The following is a 20,745-nucleotide window of genomic DNA, read 5'->3' as shown; positions in this document are numbered from 1 at the left end:
AGTTTCATATTATTACATGCAAGCGTGTTTGAGTTATAGACCAAGTTTTCGGACCCTGTTCCAGGGGGCTGTCGAGCCCCCTGCCACGCCCGGTACCAGCTTCAGCCCGGCCCTGATGGCCGCGGGTTCTGACCCGTGTGCAAAGTTTCAAGAGTTTTTGAGCACGTTAAGAGCCCCAAAAGTGCCCCAATAGTCGTAAAAAAAAAATAATAATAATAATTAAAGCTGCGAAGCAGCGATGACGAGCCCAAGCCGGTGGCACCGCCACCCTGGGCCTTTAGGGTCGCCAGCGCACGACGGGCAATAACGTAAGCTCGCTTCGACCGTCGAGAAGATGTGTGCAAATTCCAAGAAATCCACATTCAAACCAAAATATCTGACTTTCTGTTGGTCTGTTTGTTCACTTGAGACATAAGGGGTGATTTAAAAGCATTTTGAAAGTGACACACTTCCTTCTGCCAGTTGGTGGCGCTATAACTGACTCACAATAGCAACATCCATGCGATCGGCCTCTTACAGCGAACACACTGCTGAAGTTTCGTCGAGATCAATTAATGTATGCAGAAGTTATAACAGACTTCCTGTTTCTCTTACTGCCTTCTGCCAGTTATTATAGGCTTTGTACTTTACTCACGCTCCAATACCGACGTAGAAAATCATCCTCTTTGCATGCGCAAAAATATGCTTGGAAACATCACAGTGGAGCGGTGCTTACTGTGAATGATACTGAATTGTACTACTGACTATTTAAACAGAGTAATTTTTATATGGTAGGTTTACTATTTTATTATTATATTTTATTGCGGCTATAATGAACAGGCTGCAATGTCAAGATTGCAATGATGGAGTGTGTGTGTGTGTGTGTGTATTTGTAACCTTAAAGGGGTCATATAATGCCATTTTTGTACAAGTTAATATGAATCTTTAGGGTCTAAATGAAAACTTTGTAATATACTTTTATTAAAAATTCTCATTAGTGTTTTAAGAAAACACAAATTTTAACTGCTCAAAAACAGCTCCGTTTTCAGCACGCCGTTTCAGTGCATATGACTTTAAATGATAATGAGGTTTGGTCACCCCGCCCCTCCCTCCGTTCTGGGGAATTGTAGTCTTGAATCATATGCATTTGCAAGATGTAAACAGTATTTTGCCAGTATTGTGTTACCATTCATCTTCATGCAGTTATAACTGTTTTTTTTACATTACTTCTTAATCAGTAACATACAAGTAAACCAGGTGTAACTTAGTGTTACCATGTTAACTGTAACACCTGCGTACACAGTTTTTAATAACACAATAACCATAACGCGTTGTTCATTATAAACGTGTGATTATGAATTATATTGAGAACGTCGTAACGTTATGGAAAACATGCCGTAATGTACCCTGAGTGTAAACATTAGCCACATGCAGTTTAGCGTTGTTTTGGTTGAACTCACCTCTGAGTGCTGCTTTACCTGCAGTTGAGCGTTGTTAAACTCACCGATGAATGGTGTTGTACGCCACAATGAGCGTTGTTAAACTCACCGATGAATGCGGTTGCCTATGAACGCGCTAAACCTTTGCTGAGAGGGCACTTTGATATCAGATTGTGAGGGTTTTTAAAAATAAAAAAACTGTTGGAGGGTCAGATAAAGATGATCTGGGGGCCACCATTATACTAGCCCTGCCATAGATCATTCATTGTAGCCTATTCCTTTTTATTTTTATTTATTGCAGTCTCGACCCATTCGCAGCAGACGAAAAACGTACGTGCAGGTCCAGCTGTTTCGTTTTGGTGGTGCGATGAAGACTTTCGTCGAACATCAGCACGAACGGTCCCGTGATTTTGGAAATTAGTCATCATCCGCTATTCCAAAGCGCGTAATGGCTGATGGCTGTAGTTTGCTGGAGACCCTTGACAGCAGTTAGATATTTTTCACTTTTTGAATGAGACTCCAGCGCCCGTACACCCAACATTCCCAATTTAATAGCTTTCTTGCATAAGCAGTAGGCTTCAAATGCGTTATTTGCAACTGGGTTTAACCAAGCACGAAATTCAGATTTTTCAAGCCAAGTATCGCTAAACTTGCACTTCCTCATAGCTGAATAAAATCCGTTTAACGTCTTTCTGTTGTATCCGAGAGACTCGCGCCAATAACACGAAAGCTCAAAGCTGGCTGTTGCATGTTGGTCTATTTTGTAGTCATAATACAGCGAATTATATTTGGACTAGCGAAATAAGAAACTACAACAACACGGAAGTAAAAAAGAAACATTCCAAAGCTGCTAGGGAGCATTTAAATGAGATTTACATGGACGTAGGAAAATTAAGACCTGTTAAAAATTATTTAAGACCTAGAACACAATACTTCAGCAAATTTAAGACTTTTTAAGGCCTTAAATTGTGATTTTGAAATTTTAGACTTTTTAAGACCCCGCGGAAACCCTGTTTTTTTTTTTTTTTTTTTTTTTTTTTGTAGAGTATTTTTTTATTGTATCACCAAAGCAATGACGCTCACGACTCCCGTTGAAGTATCCAGCATCTCTAAGGTCTGCAAATAACTCCATCCAGAACTGAGACCTATATACATTTTGAAGAGTCCTCAAGCTGATGCTTACACCGTGTACAGCGTACGAGTGGCCCTCGTTAAAATATTGAACGCAATGATGCAGTATGTCTTGTTTTTCCGTCTGGTCCGCGTCTTTTAAAATCTCCAAACACCGTTCTCAACAGTCAACACGTACAAGTGTTCTTCTTACGTTAAAACAACGAGAATACAGAAAATGTGCTTAGACCTCCATCTAGTGGTTATATTATAGAATTAAAGGAGAAATTACATATGAGACAGCTTTATAACTGAAATAGACAAGTTTAATATAACTATACTGATAAGTGTATATTTCCAACGTCATGTTTGTGTTATCCGTTTCTGTAAGTTTTTGTGACGTGTTTCAGAAAGATAATCGCTTAGACAGAGTAATAGTTTATTTTCATCTTAACCGGACATCACAGTTGATCAGTGAAATAATTCATAATTCAATATATTGATACCGATTTCTTTATCAACTGTTTGTTCAATTGAGACATAAGGGGGTGAATTCAAAGCATTTTGAAAGTGACACACTTCCTTCTGCCAGTTGGTGGCGCTATAACTTTGACTCACAATAGTCACATCCATGCGATCGGGCTCTTACAGCGAACAAACTGCTGAAGTTTCATCGAGATCAATTAATGTATGCAGAAGTTATAACACACTTCCTGTTTCTCTTTTCGCGCCATCATTTCGTTTCCTCGCCACGGCCAAACCGTTCGAGATATCAAAAATCCGCCGGCAATTTTTCATCCTCAATGTCTTGACTTCATGCTGACCGAGTTTCGTGGCGATTGGTGGAATTCTCTAGGAGGAGTATTTCAAATTCCATTGCATGCCTTTTCCAAACAACCCTAAATAGACGATTTCCTGTTGGGCTGAGGTAAAAAGTAAAAGTATGAAGGATATATGAAACGATGAGATCTATATGTGTACCGAGTTTCATATTATTACATGCAAGCGTGTTTGATTTATGGACCAAGTTTTCGGACCCCGTTCCAGGAGGCGCCGTCGAGCCCCCCTGCCACGCCCCGGTACCAGCTTCAGCCCGGCCCTAATGGCCGCGGGTTCTGACCCGTGTGCAAAGTTTCAAGAGTTTTCGAGCACGTTAAGAGCCCCAAAAGTGCCCCAATAGTCGTAAAAAAAATAATAATCATAGTCATCCTAACGAAAACAATAGGGCCTTGCCTTTTCAAGGCTTGGGCCCTAATAATAATAATCCTAACGAAAACAATAGGGTCCTACGCACTTTGTGCTTGGGCCCTAAATAATAAATATAGCTGCAAGCAGCGATGGCGGGCCCAAGCCGGTGGCACCGCCACCCCGTGCCTTTAGGGTCAGCTGTGCACGATGGGCAATAACATAACCTCGCTTTGACTGTCGAGAAGATGTGTGCTGTAGAGCTTGCATCAGTGTGGGCTCTGCAAAAGTGCGCATCGAGGGCACATATCAACCACAAAGTATGCAAGAATATGTAACGAGGCACACGTGCCAGGTCTTGTGTGTCACACTTGTATAAGGTTCAATATAATTCGATATGGGCCAACTGATCAGAAGATAAGGAGCGGCTACTGGAGAGAGGAAACAACACAGCAGGTAGGTGAAAACCAAGAGCTTTTTTTACTGGTTGGAATCTTGTATTCGTTGAAGAAATTCCTAATTGCAATTTGTCTGGAGCATGTAAATCTCAATACTGTAATTTGACAACATACAATGTATGATAATGCTTACAATCAAATCTCTTTTTTGAAATTCCAGGAAGTTGGACTCATTAACTCAAACAAATCAACTCAATTGACAACAGTTGTCATATACTTTGTATGAAAATGAAATAATAAAATGAAACTTGGAAAACTCAGACTCAGTTTGGTTATGACCCAATAACATTTTTAGAAACAATAAACAATGTTCTTAAAACAACATATTGCAACTTAATAACTCAAATCACTCTTTCAATTTAAAATGTAACAGTCTTTTCAGCCAAATGAATCAAATGTTCAAAATCCACTGAATTGATTCAGTTAGTGTCAGTTCAGAGTCAAATGACTCGGATCAAAAGAGTTTTTGACTCTTTAGAATCGTTCAGTTCAGAATCGATGTCTCTCCGTTCAAAGCTCGAGGAAAAATATGCAAAAACAAAGTCTCGGTCCAATTTGTCCGAAAACAAAAAGGTTTCTCATACCAGTTTCGATGAGTTCAAGATCAAAGTTCAATCAAATGGTCTCCGTGGGTGGCTCGCCTTTTACATACGCTCATATGCGTTGCACGTATCCAGGATGTTGATCACAATTTCTCGGAAGAAACAAACATACAACAAAAAAAAACAGCCTTGCAAAAACACAAGGCAGAACAATAATTAATCTTCCATTCAAACACTTTCATCAACAAATATCATGTATACACTTCAAACAACGCATTAACTCAATATCTTGACACTTACACACAACATTGTCACATTTCATCGACTCGTTTGCATCTTCACATGTGATTAGCTTTAGCCCAACGTGCAAATTAACACTAGCTCACACACTATGCACAAGCGGCCTATATGAACTCTAATGTCACACTACTGATTTGCTGCTGCGTCTGCAACAGTTTCTTGTAAAATGTCAAGTCAATAAACAAAAAAAACAACTCACCAAGGCAAGAATTTCACATCTTATTTTGCAAGAAGATAATTTGCGGTGCTTTTTGGCGCTCCGTGTATCTACATCGGTTTTTATTCTCGACTTCGCCGTCAGCTCTTCAAAGTTATCACTTTCACTCAAATGTAATATTTTGATTGCATTCAAGTTTCTTTTCCTCAATATCTACTTTTTAATGAGGAGTATCTGCTTCGTCAGACTCGCTCGCTCTCTCCCAATGTTTTTTGACAACAGCAGTGTGGCCCGCGCAGTCTCAGTGCGCTGCTACCATTGGCTCATTGGAGTGTCAGTCAATGCAGCACGATCCATAAGTGGATGAAACACTTTCGCTTCTAAAGCACTCGTTGTTCTCTCTTATTCGCATTTTCTTAATTTTCCCATCTTTTTACACATCTCTCAACTCTTCTACTGGTAGCCTGGATCATCTGGGTTACAAATATCTCAGCTCTGTTGGTCCTTTCAATGCAAGTAAATGAGAAGTGGTGTGAAACAGATCAATAATTAAGTCATTTTTTTACTATAAATCTCTACTTTCACTTTCACAAGCGCTCTTCTCTCTTAAGAGTTCTGTTTCAGTTGTTTTTTTTTTTTTTGGGTGATTTACTTAAGCATATCACCCCTCCTGAGCAGGGTGGACAATTTATAGTAAAAAATATAAAAATACTATATATACTACATACAATATATACTATTTATCTTTTTCACACCCACACCTATAATATCCCTTCTGAAAGTATAGATTAAACCACTGGAGTGTTATGGGTTACTGTTATGTTGCATTTATGTGATTTTTGGAGCTTCAAAGTTCCAACAGAGAAATTCCCTCCCCTCCCTCCCCACACACACGCACACACAAAAAAATGGCAGGCCATTCTGTCTGTCAGAGAGAGAGACACAGAGAGAAAAAACACAGAATGGGAGGGGTCACTCTGTTTGTCAGGAATTCCAAGAAATCCACATTCAAACCACAATATCTGACTTTCTGTTGGTCGGAGCTAATGACTGTAAATTAGAAAGTTGTTCGGCTTGACGAGAACAATATACACGCCGAGTTTTGTAACTGTAGATAGAACTAACTAAGTTATAACACACTTTATGTGTCCATTTTTAGTCCTAAATCAATTTCCTCGCCACGGCCAAACCGTTCGAGATATCAAAAATCCGTCCGGAATGTAGCATCCTCAATGTCTTGACTTCATGCCGACCGAGTTTGGTGGCGATTGGATTCATTCTCTAGGAGGAAAATATATATTTCCAGAGCACGTGTTTCCAAACAACCCATAATAGACGACTTCCTGTTGGGCTGGCGTAAAACTTAGAGCACGAAAGTTGTTCGGCCCGACGAGATCTACAAGTGTACCGAGTTTCATATCATTACATGCAAGCATGTTTGATATACTGGACAAGTGTTCGAATCCCATTCCGGGCGCTGTCGAGCCCCCTGCCACGCTCGGGTACCATCTTCGGCCCGGCCCTGATGGCCGCGGGTTCCGACCCGTGTGCAAAGTTTCAAGAGTTTTCGAGCACGTTAAGGGCCCCAAAACCTTGAAAAACAAAAATAAAAGCATTCTCATTCAACAGCCAAATCACCCCCTCCCCCAGACACAGAGAGACGTAGGGTCAGTGAGAGAGGCAGAGAAAATTCTCCAAAACATCCACATTCAAACCAAAATATCTGACTTTCTGTTGGTCTGAGCTAATGACTGTAAATTAGAAAGTTGTCCGGCTCGATGAGAACAATAAAAATCTTGAGTTTTGTGACTGTGGGTCAAAGTGTAAAGCAACCCCCACTTTTGTCAAAAGGTGGCGCTACTGAGCCCCTGCACCACGCCCATTTCTGAAACTTTGCACATGTGTACTGGCTAATAAATGTGATGTGTCTGTCGAGTTTCATGCAATTTCAAGTATGCTAAGAGTCTCAAAAGCATCAAAAAGAATATTCAACTTTGAAGCGTTGCCGCGGCGACAGTATCGAAGATATCAATAATCCTTTCACATGTCTACATCTGTCGTGTGTTTACATTATACACCTAAAGTTTTAAGTAAATCGGGTAAAAATAAGTGGGTGATTTCAAAGCATTTTGAAAGTGACACACTTCCTTCTGCCAGTTGGTGGCGCTATAACTTTGACTGACAATAGTCACATCCATGCGATCGGCTTCTTCCAGCGATCACGCTGCTGCGGTTTCATGGAGATCAATTAATGTATGCAGAAGTTATAACACACTTCCTGTTTCTCTTTTGCGCCATCATTTCGTTTCCTCGCCACGGCCAAACCGTTCGAGATATCAAAAATCTGCCGGCGATTTTTCATGCTCAATGTCTTGACATCATGCTGACCGAGTTTGGTGGCGATTGGTGGAATTCTCTGGGAGGAGTATTCCAAATTCCATTGCGTGCGTTTTTCAAACAACCCTAAATAGACGGTTTCCTGTTGGCCTGGGGTAAAAAGTAAAAGTATGAAGGATATATGAAACGATGAGATCTATACGTGCATCGAGTTTCATATTATTACATGCAAGCGTGTTTGAGTTATAGACCAAGTTTTCGGACCCTGTTCCAGGGGGCGCTGTCGAGCCCTCCTGCCACGCCCGGGTACCAGCTTCAGCCCGGCCCTGACAGCCGCGGGTTCTGACCCGTGTGCAAAGTTTCAAGAGTTTTTGAGCACGTTAAGAGCCCCAAAAGTGCCCCAATAGTCGTAAAAAAAATAATAATAATAATCCAAACGAAAACAATAGGGTCCTACGCACTTTGTGCTTGGGCCCTAATAATCCTAACGAAAACAATAGGGTCCTACGCACTTTGTGCTTGGGCCCTAATAATCCTAACGAAAACAATAGGGTCCTACGCACTTTGTGCTTGGGCCCTAATAATAATCCTAACGAAAACAATAGGGTCCTACGCACTTTGTGCTTGGGCCCTAATAATCCTAACGAAAACAATAGGGTCCTACGCACTTTGTGCTTGGGCCCTAATAAATAAACGGATGGATACTGCGATTGGATACAAATGAAAGTGGCCATTCATTTGTTCAACGTGCACGAGATATTTGTGTTGGCACTCCTGGAAGTGTCACATTTGCAGATCGTCTCTATATGCCATAAAGATCAATCCATATTCACGTACTGTAAATTGTCATGTGAAACCAATTTTATCGACAAAAGTGTTTCCAAACCATTTTTTCGCAACAATTGATGTATTGACATAGATTTTATGTGCTTGAGTTAAACGGAAAAATATTATGGCGACATTTGTGACATTTTTGCGATAATGTGCGTTTCCATCAGCTTTATTTTGATGTGCTAAAACTTTTTTCGCAAAATATCCTTGGATGGAGACGTAGTTAGTGTATGTATTTTTTTAAAACAAACAGACAATATTTGTTCCCTTACTATTCAGTACATTTGACATTGCATTTTCCTAATGCATATTGCAGTGTCCTTCCGCACAAACTAGTTGAAACCTCTCTACAATAACACCAATATTCAAATATTGGCTATGGTGTTTGAGCCCCAACTTTTTAGGTGAAAAGCTGTCCGCTATAAAAGCAGTCACTTACGTGTTCGCATCTTTTTAAAGATGTCGTTCTGTAAGTGTTCCTTGTGCGAGCGGCACATCCTGCCGTCAGATCAGCATGGGAGCTGCATCTTTGTGTAGCGCCTATGCCGCTACATTACGTGTGTGATGTATTCCATGCCTAGCAAGTAGCAGGGCGTGGAAATCACACCCAATTCATCCTTCCAAGCCCTGTCAACTGATGTCCGCACTGGCAGGAAGACCATACTCAGCAGCGGGTCAGGCTGGTTCATCACTCCACGCCAGGTGAAGACCAGGTGCTCCTGGTCTTTCAAGCCAAGCTCCTCAAGCAAATGGACGATCAAGGCTACAATACAGAGACATTCAAAGAGCTCTATGGACTTAGTGCTGCGTACCACAAAAGTCACTCCACAGGCAATTGGCAAGTCACTGGGCTACCTGGAAATCCTGGATCATCACATCTAGCTGACCATCACAGAAATGTGTGAAATGCCGCTCTGTTGGATGCTCCTGTGTCTCCAGCTGGCCTTTTAGGTGGCTTTGTAGATAAGTTGGTTGAGTGTTTCGTCGTGACTCAGCAACACTCGCATGCTATGAGACACTTTATGCTGAAATGGAGTAAAGTATAACAGTCGCTTCACTCACACTCACACATGCAATTCGTGGCCCAAACTTAAGTAGCTGTATCAGCGTACATCCCGTGCCGGTGGGAAAAATCACCTATGCAACAAAAGCTGTACTGACAGGCTCAACCCTTTGAAGCGGACTGCAGAGCTCGCCGTTCCCTCTTGGTCTACACACAACACTGTCTCCTCACCGTTGTTTGTCTGGAAAGGAATATTGCTGTTCTCAATATTGTTCAAAATGTTGGTTCTGTGTCAAACATTCATATGAATGCAATAAAAAATTAAATAAATGCAAAAAATACTACAGTGCATGGTGTTTATGGTGGCAGCATCCACCATCATTCCATTTGCTATGCCCTGTGCGGGCGCTACAAACATACGTTGAGGACACCCGCCAGTTCAGATGGTCGATCAGCTCTTTGTGTGCTATGAAGGACGCACGAAAGGAATGTCCATCTCCAAGCAAAGACTTTCTTACTGGATCGCTGATGCGATTGCCCTGTCTTACAAGTCGCAGGGTAAGATTTGCCCAGTTGCTGTTAGAGCACACTCAGCTAGAGGCATGGCCTCCTCATGGCCATGGACGAACATTGTGTCTTTACATATGTTTTGCAGCAAGATGGTCTTCTCAAAACACATTCACAAGATTTTACAACCTAGACGTTACGTCTCTCTCTTCAAAAGTCCTCTCTGTTTAGAGTGCTTGCTAATTCGTTTGCCAAACATATACTTATGCCCCTCTCTTTAAGTACAGGCACCCCATCATTTTACACATCCGCCTGCATTCAGGACATTGTAATTTACCATAAAGTCACAAGCACTTTTATTATAAATAAACTCCCTTCCTGACTGGGTTCGTGAAGGGGTTAATTCATACTAAATGACTATAGTTCATATTAGGGCTGCACGATATTGTGAAAATATGCGATATTATTGTTGAATATTGCGATAACGATATTTTTTTGCGATATAATATTTCTTAAAGAAATTCTATTTTTATTAGTCATTTTAAAAATAATACTAAAATAAACAGGTAATATATATTCTTCAGTTTAAAAAACTATGAATGACTGAAAAACACAATAAAATGCATTACTCTCAAACATTACTTTATTCACATGTAACCATGGAATCATCAAGAGCATCTTGAAACGAGCATTTTTTAAACAAAATATTCCCTTTCTTGCCTGTTTTTTAAAAAAATATTTTTTAATGAAAAAAAAAATATATATATTTTTTTAAAAAATAAACATATACTATTAAACAAAGTGTACAGGCCTTAAATAAATTTGTATTTAGTGGAAATACTTACATCTTGTCAACATCCACAAGAATAAAATAAGTAATAACCTGTAGACCTAAACCTATATTTCATCGCAATGCTATATGTGCTTAACAGTGAAAGCAATTTTATTTCAGGTTTTTTGCCAGGAAAACTAGCATATTGACCTTGTTCGGTTTTAAACATGTGCGTTGGCATGTCACAACATTTCCTGCTGTACTAAAAAGTCTCTCTGAAGGTGAACTAGTTGCAGGTATACAGAGATACTTCTTGACGCATGTGTCGTACATCTGTGGAATTGCGACTTGAGAAAAATAATTTATCGATGGAAGCTGATATCTCCGGTCCAATTTGTTAATTAGACTCACAAAGCCTTCTCTGCTCGCAGTGTTAACAGGCGTCATGTCTTTAGCCAAAAAGCGTGTTATAGATTCTGTTAATTCCCTGTGGCGTTTTGACATTTTTTCATAAGGAGTTACAATTTCAAAACTTTTATTTTATGGTTGTCTGTGAGACCTTACTTGTTAACCTTACTTGGCATTTCGTTGGCTGTTTTGAGCTTACTTTTTAAGTCGTTATATTGCTCCCTGTGGTTGCGTTCCAGATGACTGTGGAGATTTGTTGTATTTCCTTTCGACGTGGCCACAACTTTTCGGCACGACTTACACAGTACTTGCATTTGGTACACGTCTTCTCTCTTGAAGCCAAAATATTGCCATATTTCAGACGTACTGTTCTTTTTAGCCACAAGTTCGTCGCTGTTGTCATTTTCCGGCTCGCTTGTCTCAACTCCTGCCATTAGTTTTTATTTTCCACCCTCTCTGCTCCGAGCCACTACTAGGTTCTGTGCCATTAGCCACTGGTGAGGCGGGTATAAGACCCCATCTGATTGGTCAAATTTGGATAAACAACATAAGCATGCAACGCACACATGCTTGGCACATAAAAAAAAAATTATTTATCGCACCTCTCTGCGATACGGATATCGCATATACTATTATCGCGATAACGATAATTTTTCGATATATTGTGCAGCCCTAGTTCATATATTCTTTCTGAGTGCTCCCCTCCTGGACCAACATGAGGGTCATCCCGTGGGACTGTGGCGTCATGTTCCTCTCTGGAAGGTTATGTCATGTAGTGTGGTGTGATGGTATTCTGTTCCCCATATACATTAGCAAAACGCAATGTCAATTGCACCAAGGGTACAATGTCAAGAGTCGTAAGGGAACGTCTCAGTTATGTATAACCTAGGTTCCCTGCAAGGAAGGTAATGAAACATTGCTAATGCTGGCAGCACTACAAGACTCAGTTCTTTTGAGGTGCGAGTGATGCACTCCTTGTCCCTCGGTCAGAAAATTCTGAGGAATGGTGTTTGCGCACCTGCTTTTATAGCGTACAGCTTCACACCTAGAAAGTTGGCGTTATTGTAGAAATTATAGCATATTAGAATATTGCCATTGTTGTAGAAAGGTTTCAACTATGTTGTGTGGAAGGGCACTCCCATAAGCATTAGCAATGTCTCATTCCCTTCATCTCAGGGAATGAGGTTATGAACTTAATCGTTTTCTCTGTTATTACACACACAAAGCAGTAGCAAACAGAGTTAATTTTTCCATCCCTGCAATGCACTTTATTAGTGGGTGAACACCTAGTCATTCCTTCTAAGCAATAGCTTATCCCAAAGCTACCTGTAGCAGAGCCCTTATTGGTGTTCTGTTTAATAGAGATGCAGAGCTTCTTTTCATGGCTGTGGCTTTGTTTTGCAGGTGCAACATGTCCAATTTAGTTAGCGCTGCGGTACCCTCAGGACCCCTGCTGAATGACACGCAGAGTCCAACTAGCAGTTGAAAAGTGCTCCTGCAAGTAGAAACCTGGGTGGAGTTCTTTTATCTCAGGCCTGCTGGGTTTGTTATAGTGTTGAGAAACCTCACCTGGCCCTGAGACGCTCCTGTGAAATTTAGATAACAAGTTAGAAATAATAGGTCTGTCCACTCTATTGAACATTTAAATTTCACTGAGCTAACATCTGACACTCTACGCTATTAAGACTAATAGAGATGACCTTCCATTATTGAGGAAACTGTGGCCTATCATGCCCTTCTAGCAACACAGACACCGCAAGTCAAAAGTTAGGACACACTTGACTGAATTTATGTTCTTGTTTTGTTTCTTTATAAGATAATGAACCTAAAGGCTTATTCTTAAATGATTAAAATTTGTTTTGTAGACAAATAGAAATTGTGCCTAGGTATGTGTTCCTTTGCAAAGCTAAGTTCTTTTAAAACATTTTTTTTATTTTTTTTATTTAATGGATAGTGAAAGAAACGCAGCCAAAAAGTGCCCACATAAATAACAACTTCTTTAATAGCTTCCCAGATGACACCTCATGAAGTTATTGAGAGAATGCCCAGAGTATGCATCTGTAATCCAAATAAAGATGGCTATAATATTATTCCTATACTTTCCAATACTTTTGTGATATTTCACAGTTTTGATGACTTAATGGGACTTTGACTTGCAAACTTATAAATATAAGAAATAATAAGAAATGAGTATGTGTGTTTAAACTTTGACTCGTCGAATAATGTATATATAGGAAAGAATAAAGTAAATTGATTGTGCTGTGGCTGAAGGCACAACAGCAGGGAGGTTAAATTGAGATGTGGAGAATAGCAAGATCACAGGCACTTTTTGTCTTTTCTGCCTATTGATAAAATGAGGTATCTTTCAACGTATTATCCAACCACATTTCTGGTGAATTCCTCTGCTCTTTGACCTGGCGAGAACTTCCTCATATGTCAGTGCTAATGTTATTCCCAGGTACCGTAATTGCATTGGTCAAAGCTAGTGTGCCAGCATACTCTCCATTAATCAATACTGAGATAAACTTGTGTCTTGCCACTTCAGCACAATATTTCCACTGTCAGTATTTCCAAAGAGAATAAGAACACATTTATTAAACTTACCTTTTATTTATTGGGAGAAGAATATTCAAATTACTCTCCATAAGTAAAACTGCCCAGCAAAAGGTCAATATATTGTAGCTCCTCTATCCATTTTTTGTACAAACATAAACTGTACAGAAAACATAAACTTACCAAAACTAGGAAGATGGAAATTACAACTGAAAGATGATTAACTTTAGTTATCCAAAACTAAACTGTGTGGATCAATGGGAGTAATATAGCCAATGTTTTAAATTTTTTTCCAATATTTTTCATATTTCTATGTTTACATTTTTTTTTATTACCAAAATATCTTTCATAACATATATAACTTCTTGCTTAGTGCTTTGAGCCGTGATAAGTTACTCATTATTGTTTACATGCTGCCAACGTTTGGTGATAAAATTCCCTAAATAGAGTACCTCAAGTGCGTTAGGAATATTTAGGGATGAATTCCCTTACAAAAATACAATGGTGCAAGTAACACTTAGAAGTCCAACAAATGTGATAGCACATTTAACTTTTTTTTTTTAATTTTCAAATAGCCATTAATGCATCTATATTTGTGTGTTTTTGTTGTGATAGAGGATGTGTTTTGAATTTGTCAATGGTAGAAGTATGAACTGGAGGAGCAGGTGACATGATGAGTGTAGAATGGCAGATAGTTGTGCTACAGGAGGGATTAAGAGGGTTTGGCAGTGGAATATTGAGGGCTTAATCTGTGCACGGCAAAAGCTTTAATCTCCTGCCTCATCCTGCATGTGCTGTCTACCCGCATTCGTATGAACAACACACACACACACACATATGCACAAACTTATCTGTGAGACGGACAATGCCAGACTGGAGGCTAATTAGTGTATTACAATACACTTTTATTATGATGTGTAATACTATATATTTATTGTTCACTTCACTTGATGTTTCAGTGAATCACGTGTCTTCAGAGCCATATTATTACATCCCAATTATCTTAATCTTATGTTGAATTGGTGTAAACCTACTTGTGTTTCATTCTAGATCTTCCACTTACATTGGGTCTTGACTTGTGTTTTCTCGTTGATGACTATGTTTAAAATAGCATGCTACCATCCAACTTGTAAAACATTTTTGTTATGCAAAATATGCTAATTTTATCCTGCAATGCACTTGAATTGAAATTTCATTTCCAGTGTGCCAAATTAACTTGAAGCAATATCTACTACGATCTCTTTACTCACTCAGACTGCCGTAAATGAGGCATTTTTATACAAATTTGGATTTATAGTGCAACACAACCAAGGATAAATTCAGAATCACTACTCTTACTTAGTCTGCTGTATCTACTGTAGAGTAGTATTGTGGCATGCTAGTCTGAACATAGTAATATTTGTTTCAAGACTGATAACTTAAGCCACTTGCTGAATTAAACATACATACAAACATAGGCCTACGGATTGAGGCCATGCAGTAGTATAGCCCATCAAAAATGGGCTATACTACTTTTTAAAATGGTTATATTAGCAAATTGTTTCACATATTTAAAAATGGTGTACTAATGCTGAATATGACTACACTTGGAATGGAAGTCCCGCCTTACATTTAATAGAGTGAACACTTTTTTCTTTGGATAGACTCATCAATGGTTTTCATAGAGAAGCCCAGAGGTAACTCAGAGGGATCAACCTGAAATATGGTGTTTTTGCATGATCTGAACCAAGGGACAATGTATGATATGATTGTTGTCAGATTCTATTACTGATTTTTTACTTGAATCCACAGAAATTAGTGTACCACATGCTGCTTGAAGGCATTACAAACATGACCACAGAGTGACCTGAATTTCCTTAAAGAGACTTTGGTAGTGTATACAGTACAGCTGCAGTAAACATAGCTGTAGACTCTGCAGGTGTGACGGTTATTGGACTGGATATCTGGATTCAGTTGGTGTGCTTTGACAGTGGCTTCCTTTCACAATGTCTCAGTCTGGTGAATGCGCTCTCTCTCCTGGTCTTAGAGAGATTTGAGTGAGAAAACTTCTCTCAGAGGCTTTTCTTTATGCTCGACAGCATCCTTACAGAGTAGTCTAACTACAGTGTCATTCTTTAACTTTCTCTCTGTTTCAGGCTACATTCTGAGTCTAGTTCTGCTCACTTTGCCCCGACAACACCTGGTGCAACTCTACCTGTACGTGCTCACTGCTCTGCTGCTGTTTGCTGGTCACCAGATCTCAAGGTGAGAGTTTTGGCCTTAAATTAATAAGAGATTGACATAAAAGCTTCTTCACACCCTAACAGCTGTCGAGTCTCATCTGCACCTCTATGAAACATACTCTGAAATCACTATGTGCTTGGAAGGTCAGTTATAGTTAAACCCATTCAATTAAGAAAGAAGACTGACATAGCATATGATGATACAGAAAGATTTAGACTCTAGATTTAGAAAGTCTAGACCAGCTTTAATGTTATTTCAACAGTACACATGTTGTATGTTGATCTGAATAAGAGCATCTGCTAATGCCTTACATGCAATATGTCCCACTGGTTAAGTGGTTTACAATGTTGATATGAACTTAAGACACACTTCATTTGACTGAATGTCAATGCATGAAATAACAAAATATCTAAGCAAGTGGAATCTGCAAACAAATACAGTAGTTCTGAGAAAAGCTCTTGCATTAACGTCACATTTCTTAGCCATTTTGTATTATGATTAATCAACTGGTACCATGGTCATTTTTTGTGTACTGTATGTATGAAATCAGTTACCCTAAAGGGAATCTGTAATACATCTGTAAACACAGATCATTTTTATCATATTAACTCTGGACATGTTCCTCTAATGTTTGACAGCCATGAAGTATCTAAATGCTTTTAATTTTGAATACTATATCAATAGTTTTTTTTGACTGTGATTTATATTGCATGACCTTTATACCTTTCTAAACCCAGGATGCTTTACAACAAAAAAAGGGGGAAACAAGCAAACTGATACAAAACATCTGTATGAAGAACAAAAACATAAATCATAACAACTTAATATAAAGTGTAGTGCAGAAAATGTATACAGCAAATACACAGTTGTGGTTGATAGTAAAAGATAATCACTGACAAACAACTTTTGTATAACATTTCACAAAGAGAGGTTTTAATCTTGTAAAGGTTAAGAGAAGAGATGAGAGCATTCCTAAAAGAACCATGCCATCTATGCTGTATCAAATAAACATAACCCAAAAATTGTTTTTATTAAATTTCTTATTCATTGAGAATGTAGAAACGTAAGATCTTGGCATTAAAACATACACATTTAGACCCATACATGTCTTTGAGAGGTTTTGTGAGAATCACACACACTGTAAACCCTAAGGTTGTTGCTACTGGAATAATCAAGTTGTCTTAATTAATCCATGTGTTGTGTTTGTTGCTTTTGTGTTCGTAAAGAAGTTCAATGGAAAGGAGGAGGCGAGAACCAGCTTGACAATGTAAATAATATTTTAATGATAAACTTAAACAAAAGACAAACACACACATGACGGACATGTCCGTAAACGATCTCTCTCTCTCTCTCTCCCGCACAATCCTCCGTATTCGGCCTTTATCCCTCTCGGAGGCTTGATTAGCCTGATAAGAAACCGGGTGTGTAGAATCACAACCCGGCCCTGCCCTCCGCCCTGCCACAGTGTTCCTAAGATTGATACTAAGATTGTTAATTAATCTCTCATATTGAATATATTATTCCAAGATATTGCATTAGATTTTTTTGTCAACTTCTTTTTTTTAATAATCTTGACAGATTTTGTACTTCTTTTTTGAACATGCACTGTAAAACATTTCATGTTGTTTAAACTTAGAAATGAAAGTTCACCTGCTGCCTTAAAAACCTGAACATAACATTTGTTTCAACTCAAATAGTTACGTTTTACAAGTTGTTTAAGTTGTCATTTACATTATCAATTCTAGAAAACTCACTTTATCTTGTCAAATAAACATAGAGTTCCTCACTATTTCAACTCACTCTTCAAGATAACTTAAACTATATTTACACTATATCAATTGCCATTTTAAGTTAAGCCCACTAATGTTTTGAAATTGTTTCTTAAATGTATTTCTCATTTTGACTAATAACAGCAAGTTTGCCAGTTTCCTTATTTTATTTACAATGAATGAACTTACAACTTATCTGCTCAAAAATACAAGATTAATTTTAACAAGAACAAAGTTACACAAGCTTTAACATTGGCTTGGGCTTGGCTTTAACAATTCATTCCTAGTAGGACAACAGGTTCTAATAAAGACTGTTTGTGAAAACATCCATTTCATCAAAATAAAATCCAGGTTTCTCCAATGTTTACAGAACTGGTGCGGTCACATGCAGAGCATGGTCAATGTGCTGAACTTTTCACCACGCATCAACACAAGTTAAAAAATACAAACTCACCTCTGCGCCAACTTTGTGTTACTCAACAGTAATTCAGCTACTCTATCTCAGTTAAAGAGGCAGCAACTTCTTTTAATCTTGAATTTCCCATTCAGTATCGCCCCTCCTCCTCCTCCTCCCCTTCCTCTTTTTCACTTACAGACATGTGTTAAATGATCATTGAAAACCGAGACAAAACCCACAAGTAGTCAAGACAATGGATTACTTTAAGTTGCATTTTTTTTAAACTTGAGTTCAATATCCAAAACTTGTCATGATAATTGGAGTTAAAGATTAGAAATGAGTTAACATCATTTAATGGGGCTATCATGTTTTGCTGTGTATTTTAAAAATACATATATTTTATTGATAGAAAGATTAATTGAACTAAGCTCATTCTGGGGTAGTGAGGGCACTCCCTGCAGAAAATATTAAAAATAATAATAATTATGTAATAAATTAAAAACTACTTGCATGATCTAAATAAAATAAGAGTCATGTTAAAGCTTAGAATCTGGACTTCACAATGCATGAATCTAAACCTACTGATTCTTAAATAATTATTTTTTATTTGCTGTGGAATTTTAACTGTTTTGTTCTAATAATCTACAAATTTTTTATCACAACAATTATATTCAGAGTTGGTAAAAACATAAAAAAAAGATGAGATAGCCATGTGTTATACACCCTTTTAAAGATTTCAGTTAGAAAATGCATTGTGCAAATTTGTTTCACTCATAGGCCAAACTGTAGAGAATATTAGTGTATGAAATTCCAGACACACAAATATAATAAACAATAGTGCCTTTTTGTCATGTTTTTCATTATTTCTTCTTGAACTATACATATAACATAGTCTGTGTTGTTGACAATATGCCATTGTCTATGTCATAGACAATGGCATATTGTAACTTACAGCAGACTATCCCGATTCAAACAAGCCCAAACACAACATAATATTATAAGTATGTCTTGAATTATTTGTTAGAGACTGTACATGGAAAGACAATGCACAAAAGGGCGCTCAGCACATGCTGTGTGTGTGCAAATACACATCCATATATGTGCTAATCTGTATGTTTGTGATGCTCCAGAACACATAATATTTCTTGTATTTTGTAGTCTAATCCATTCATTTTCATTGGCCTGTCACTTTAGACCTGGAACACCACAGGTGTAACAAGTGAAATTAAACCAATAACATTTTATGAAAATAATCTAAAACAATGTTGTGTATTCACAACCTGTGTGAGCAAAGTCATAGAATTGTATTCCAACTGGATGAAATAAACTACAGTTTTCATCCAGTGTAAACTACAGTTTTCAGGAAAAAAGTTAATCATTCAGTTTTGACTGGGTTAAACGTTACTTATAACTTTGTGTTCCTTGGACTTACACTGGCGGCCAGACGTTTGGAATAATGTACAGATTTTGCTCTTATGGAAAGATATTGGTACTTGTATTCACCAAAATGGCATTCAACTGATCACAATGTGTAGTCAGGACATTTGAAAACATTTTCAGAACTTCTTAAACTACTTCAAAGAGTTCTCATCAACTATCCTCCACATGCAGCAATGACAGCTTTGCAGATCCTTGTCATTCTAGCTGTAAGTTTGTCCAGATACTCAGGAGACATTTCATCCCATGCTTCCTGCGTGTATTGCACTTGCCATAGATGTTGCTGTCTTGTCGGACACTTCTCAAGTACCTTACAGTCTAGCTGATCCCACAAAAGCTCAATGGGTTTAAGATCCATAACACTCTTTTCCAATTATCTTGGATAAAAGCGTCTGCCAAATGCATAAATGTAAAAGTTGCCTTTTCTTTGCAATTCTTCTCATAAGGCCTGCACCCCTGAGTCATTTCTTTACTGTTGTAGTAAACTGGTGTTGAGCGGGTAGAATTCAATCAAGCTGTCAGCTGAAGTCATGTGAGGCATCTATTTCTCAAACTAGAGACTCTGATGTTCTTATCCTCTTGTTAGTTGTACATCTGGGCCTTTCACATCTCTTTCTATCATTATTAGAGCCAGTTTTCCTTTGTCTTTGAAGACTGTAGTGTACACCTTTGTATGAAATATTCAGTTTTTTGGCAATGTCAAACATTGTATAACCTTCATTCCTCAAAACAATGATTGATGAGTTTCTAGAGAAAGCTGTGTATATTTTGCCATTTTTTACCTAATTTTGGCCTTAAGACATGCCTGTCTATTGCATACGGTGGCAACTCAAAAACAAAGACAATGTTAAGCTTCATTTTATGAACCAAATAACTTTTAACTGTGTTTGATATAATGGCAAGGGATTTTCTTGTACCAAATTAGCAGTTTAGCATGATTACTCAAGGATAAGGTGTTGGAGTGATGGCTGCTGGAAATGGGGCCTGTCTAGATTTGATAAAAAATTACTTTTTTCAAATAGTGATGGTGCTGTTTTTTTACATCAGTAATGTCCTGACTATACTTTGAGATCAGTTGAATCCCACTTTGGTGAATTAAAGTACCAATTTCCTTCCGAAACAGCTAAATCTGTACATTATTCCAAACTTTTGGCTGCCAGTGTATATTCTTAAGAATCCATAGACTTAATATTAAGTGTTTAAGTGTATAAGTGTTTATAACTCCAACTATTGAGTACAAAATTTAGGCTATGTGTAATGCCCATAATGCCTTGTGCTTGAATTATTTAATTATGTTTACTTGGTCAAAGGGAACATATGGGCACATTTAAATAGTTG

General features: G+C 38.2%; 1 protein-coding gene across 1 annotated transcript in view; it reads left to right on the top strand.

Annotated features, from left to right (window-relative positions):
• The window catches only part of LOC127660205 (RING finger protein 145-like), a 44,469-nt gene that overhangs the window by 5,000 nt on the left and 18,724 nt on the right, over window positions 1–20,745 (top strand). Inside the window, exon 3 of the mRNA XM_052150328.1 lies at window positions 15,717–15,825. Within this exon, the coding sequence (XP_052006288.1) occupies window positions 15,717–15,825 (109 nt within the window). The remainder of the gene's footprint in view (window positions 1–15,716; window positions 15,826–20,745) is intronic.

Source organism: Xyrauchen texanus, chromosome 19 (genome assembly GCF_025860055.1).
Source record: "Xyrauchen texanus isolate HMW12.3.18 chromosome 19, RBS_HiC_50CHRs, whole genome shotgun sequence".
NCBI lineage: Eukaryota > Metazoa > Chordata > Actinopteri > Cypriniformes > Catostomidae > Xyrauchen > Xyrauchen texanus.
The sequence above is the reverse complement of the archived record's forward strand: the minus strand, read 5'-3'. Positions and strand labels throughout refer to the sequence as shown.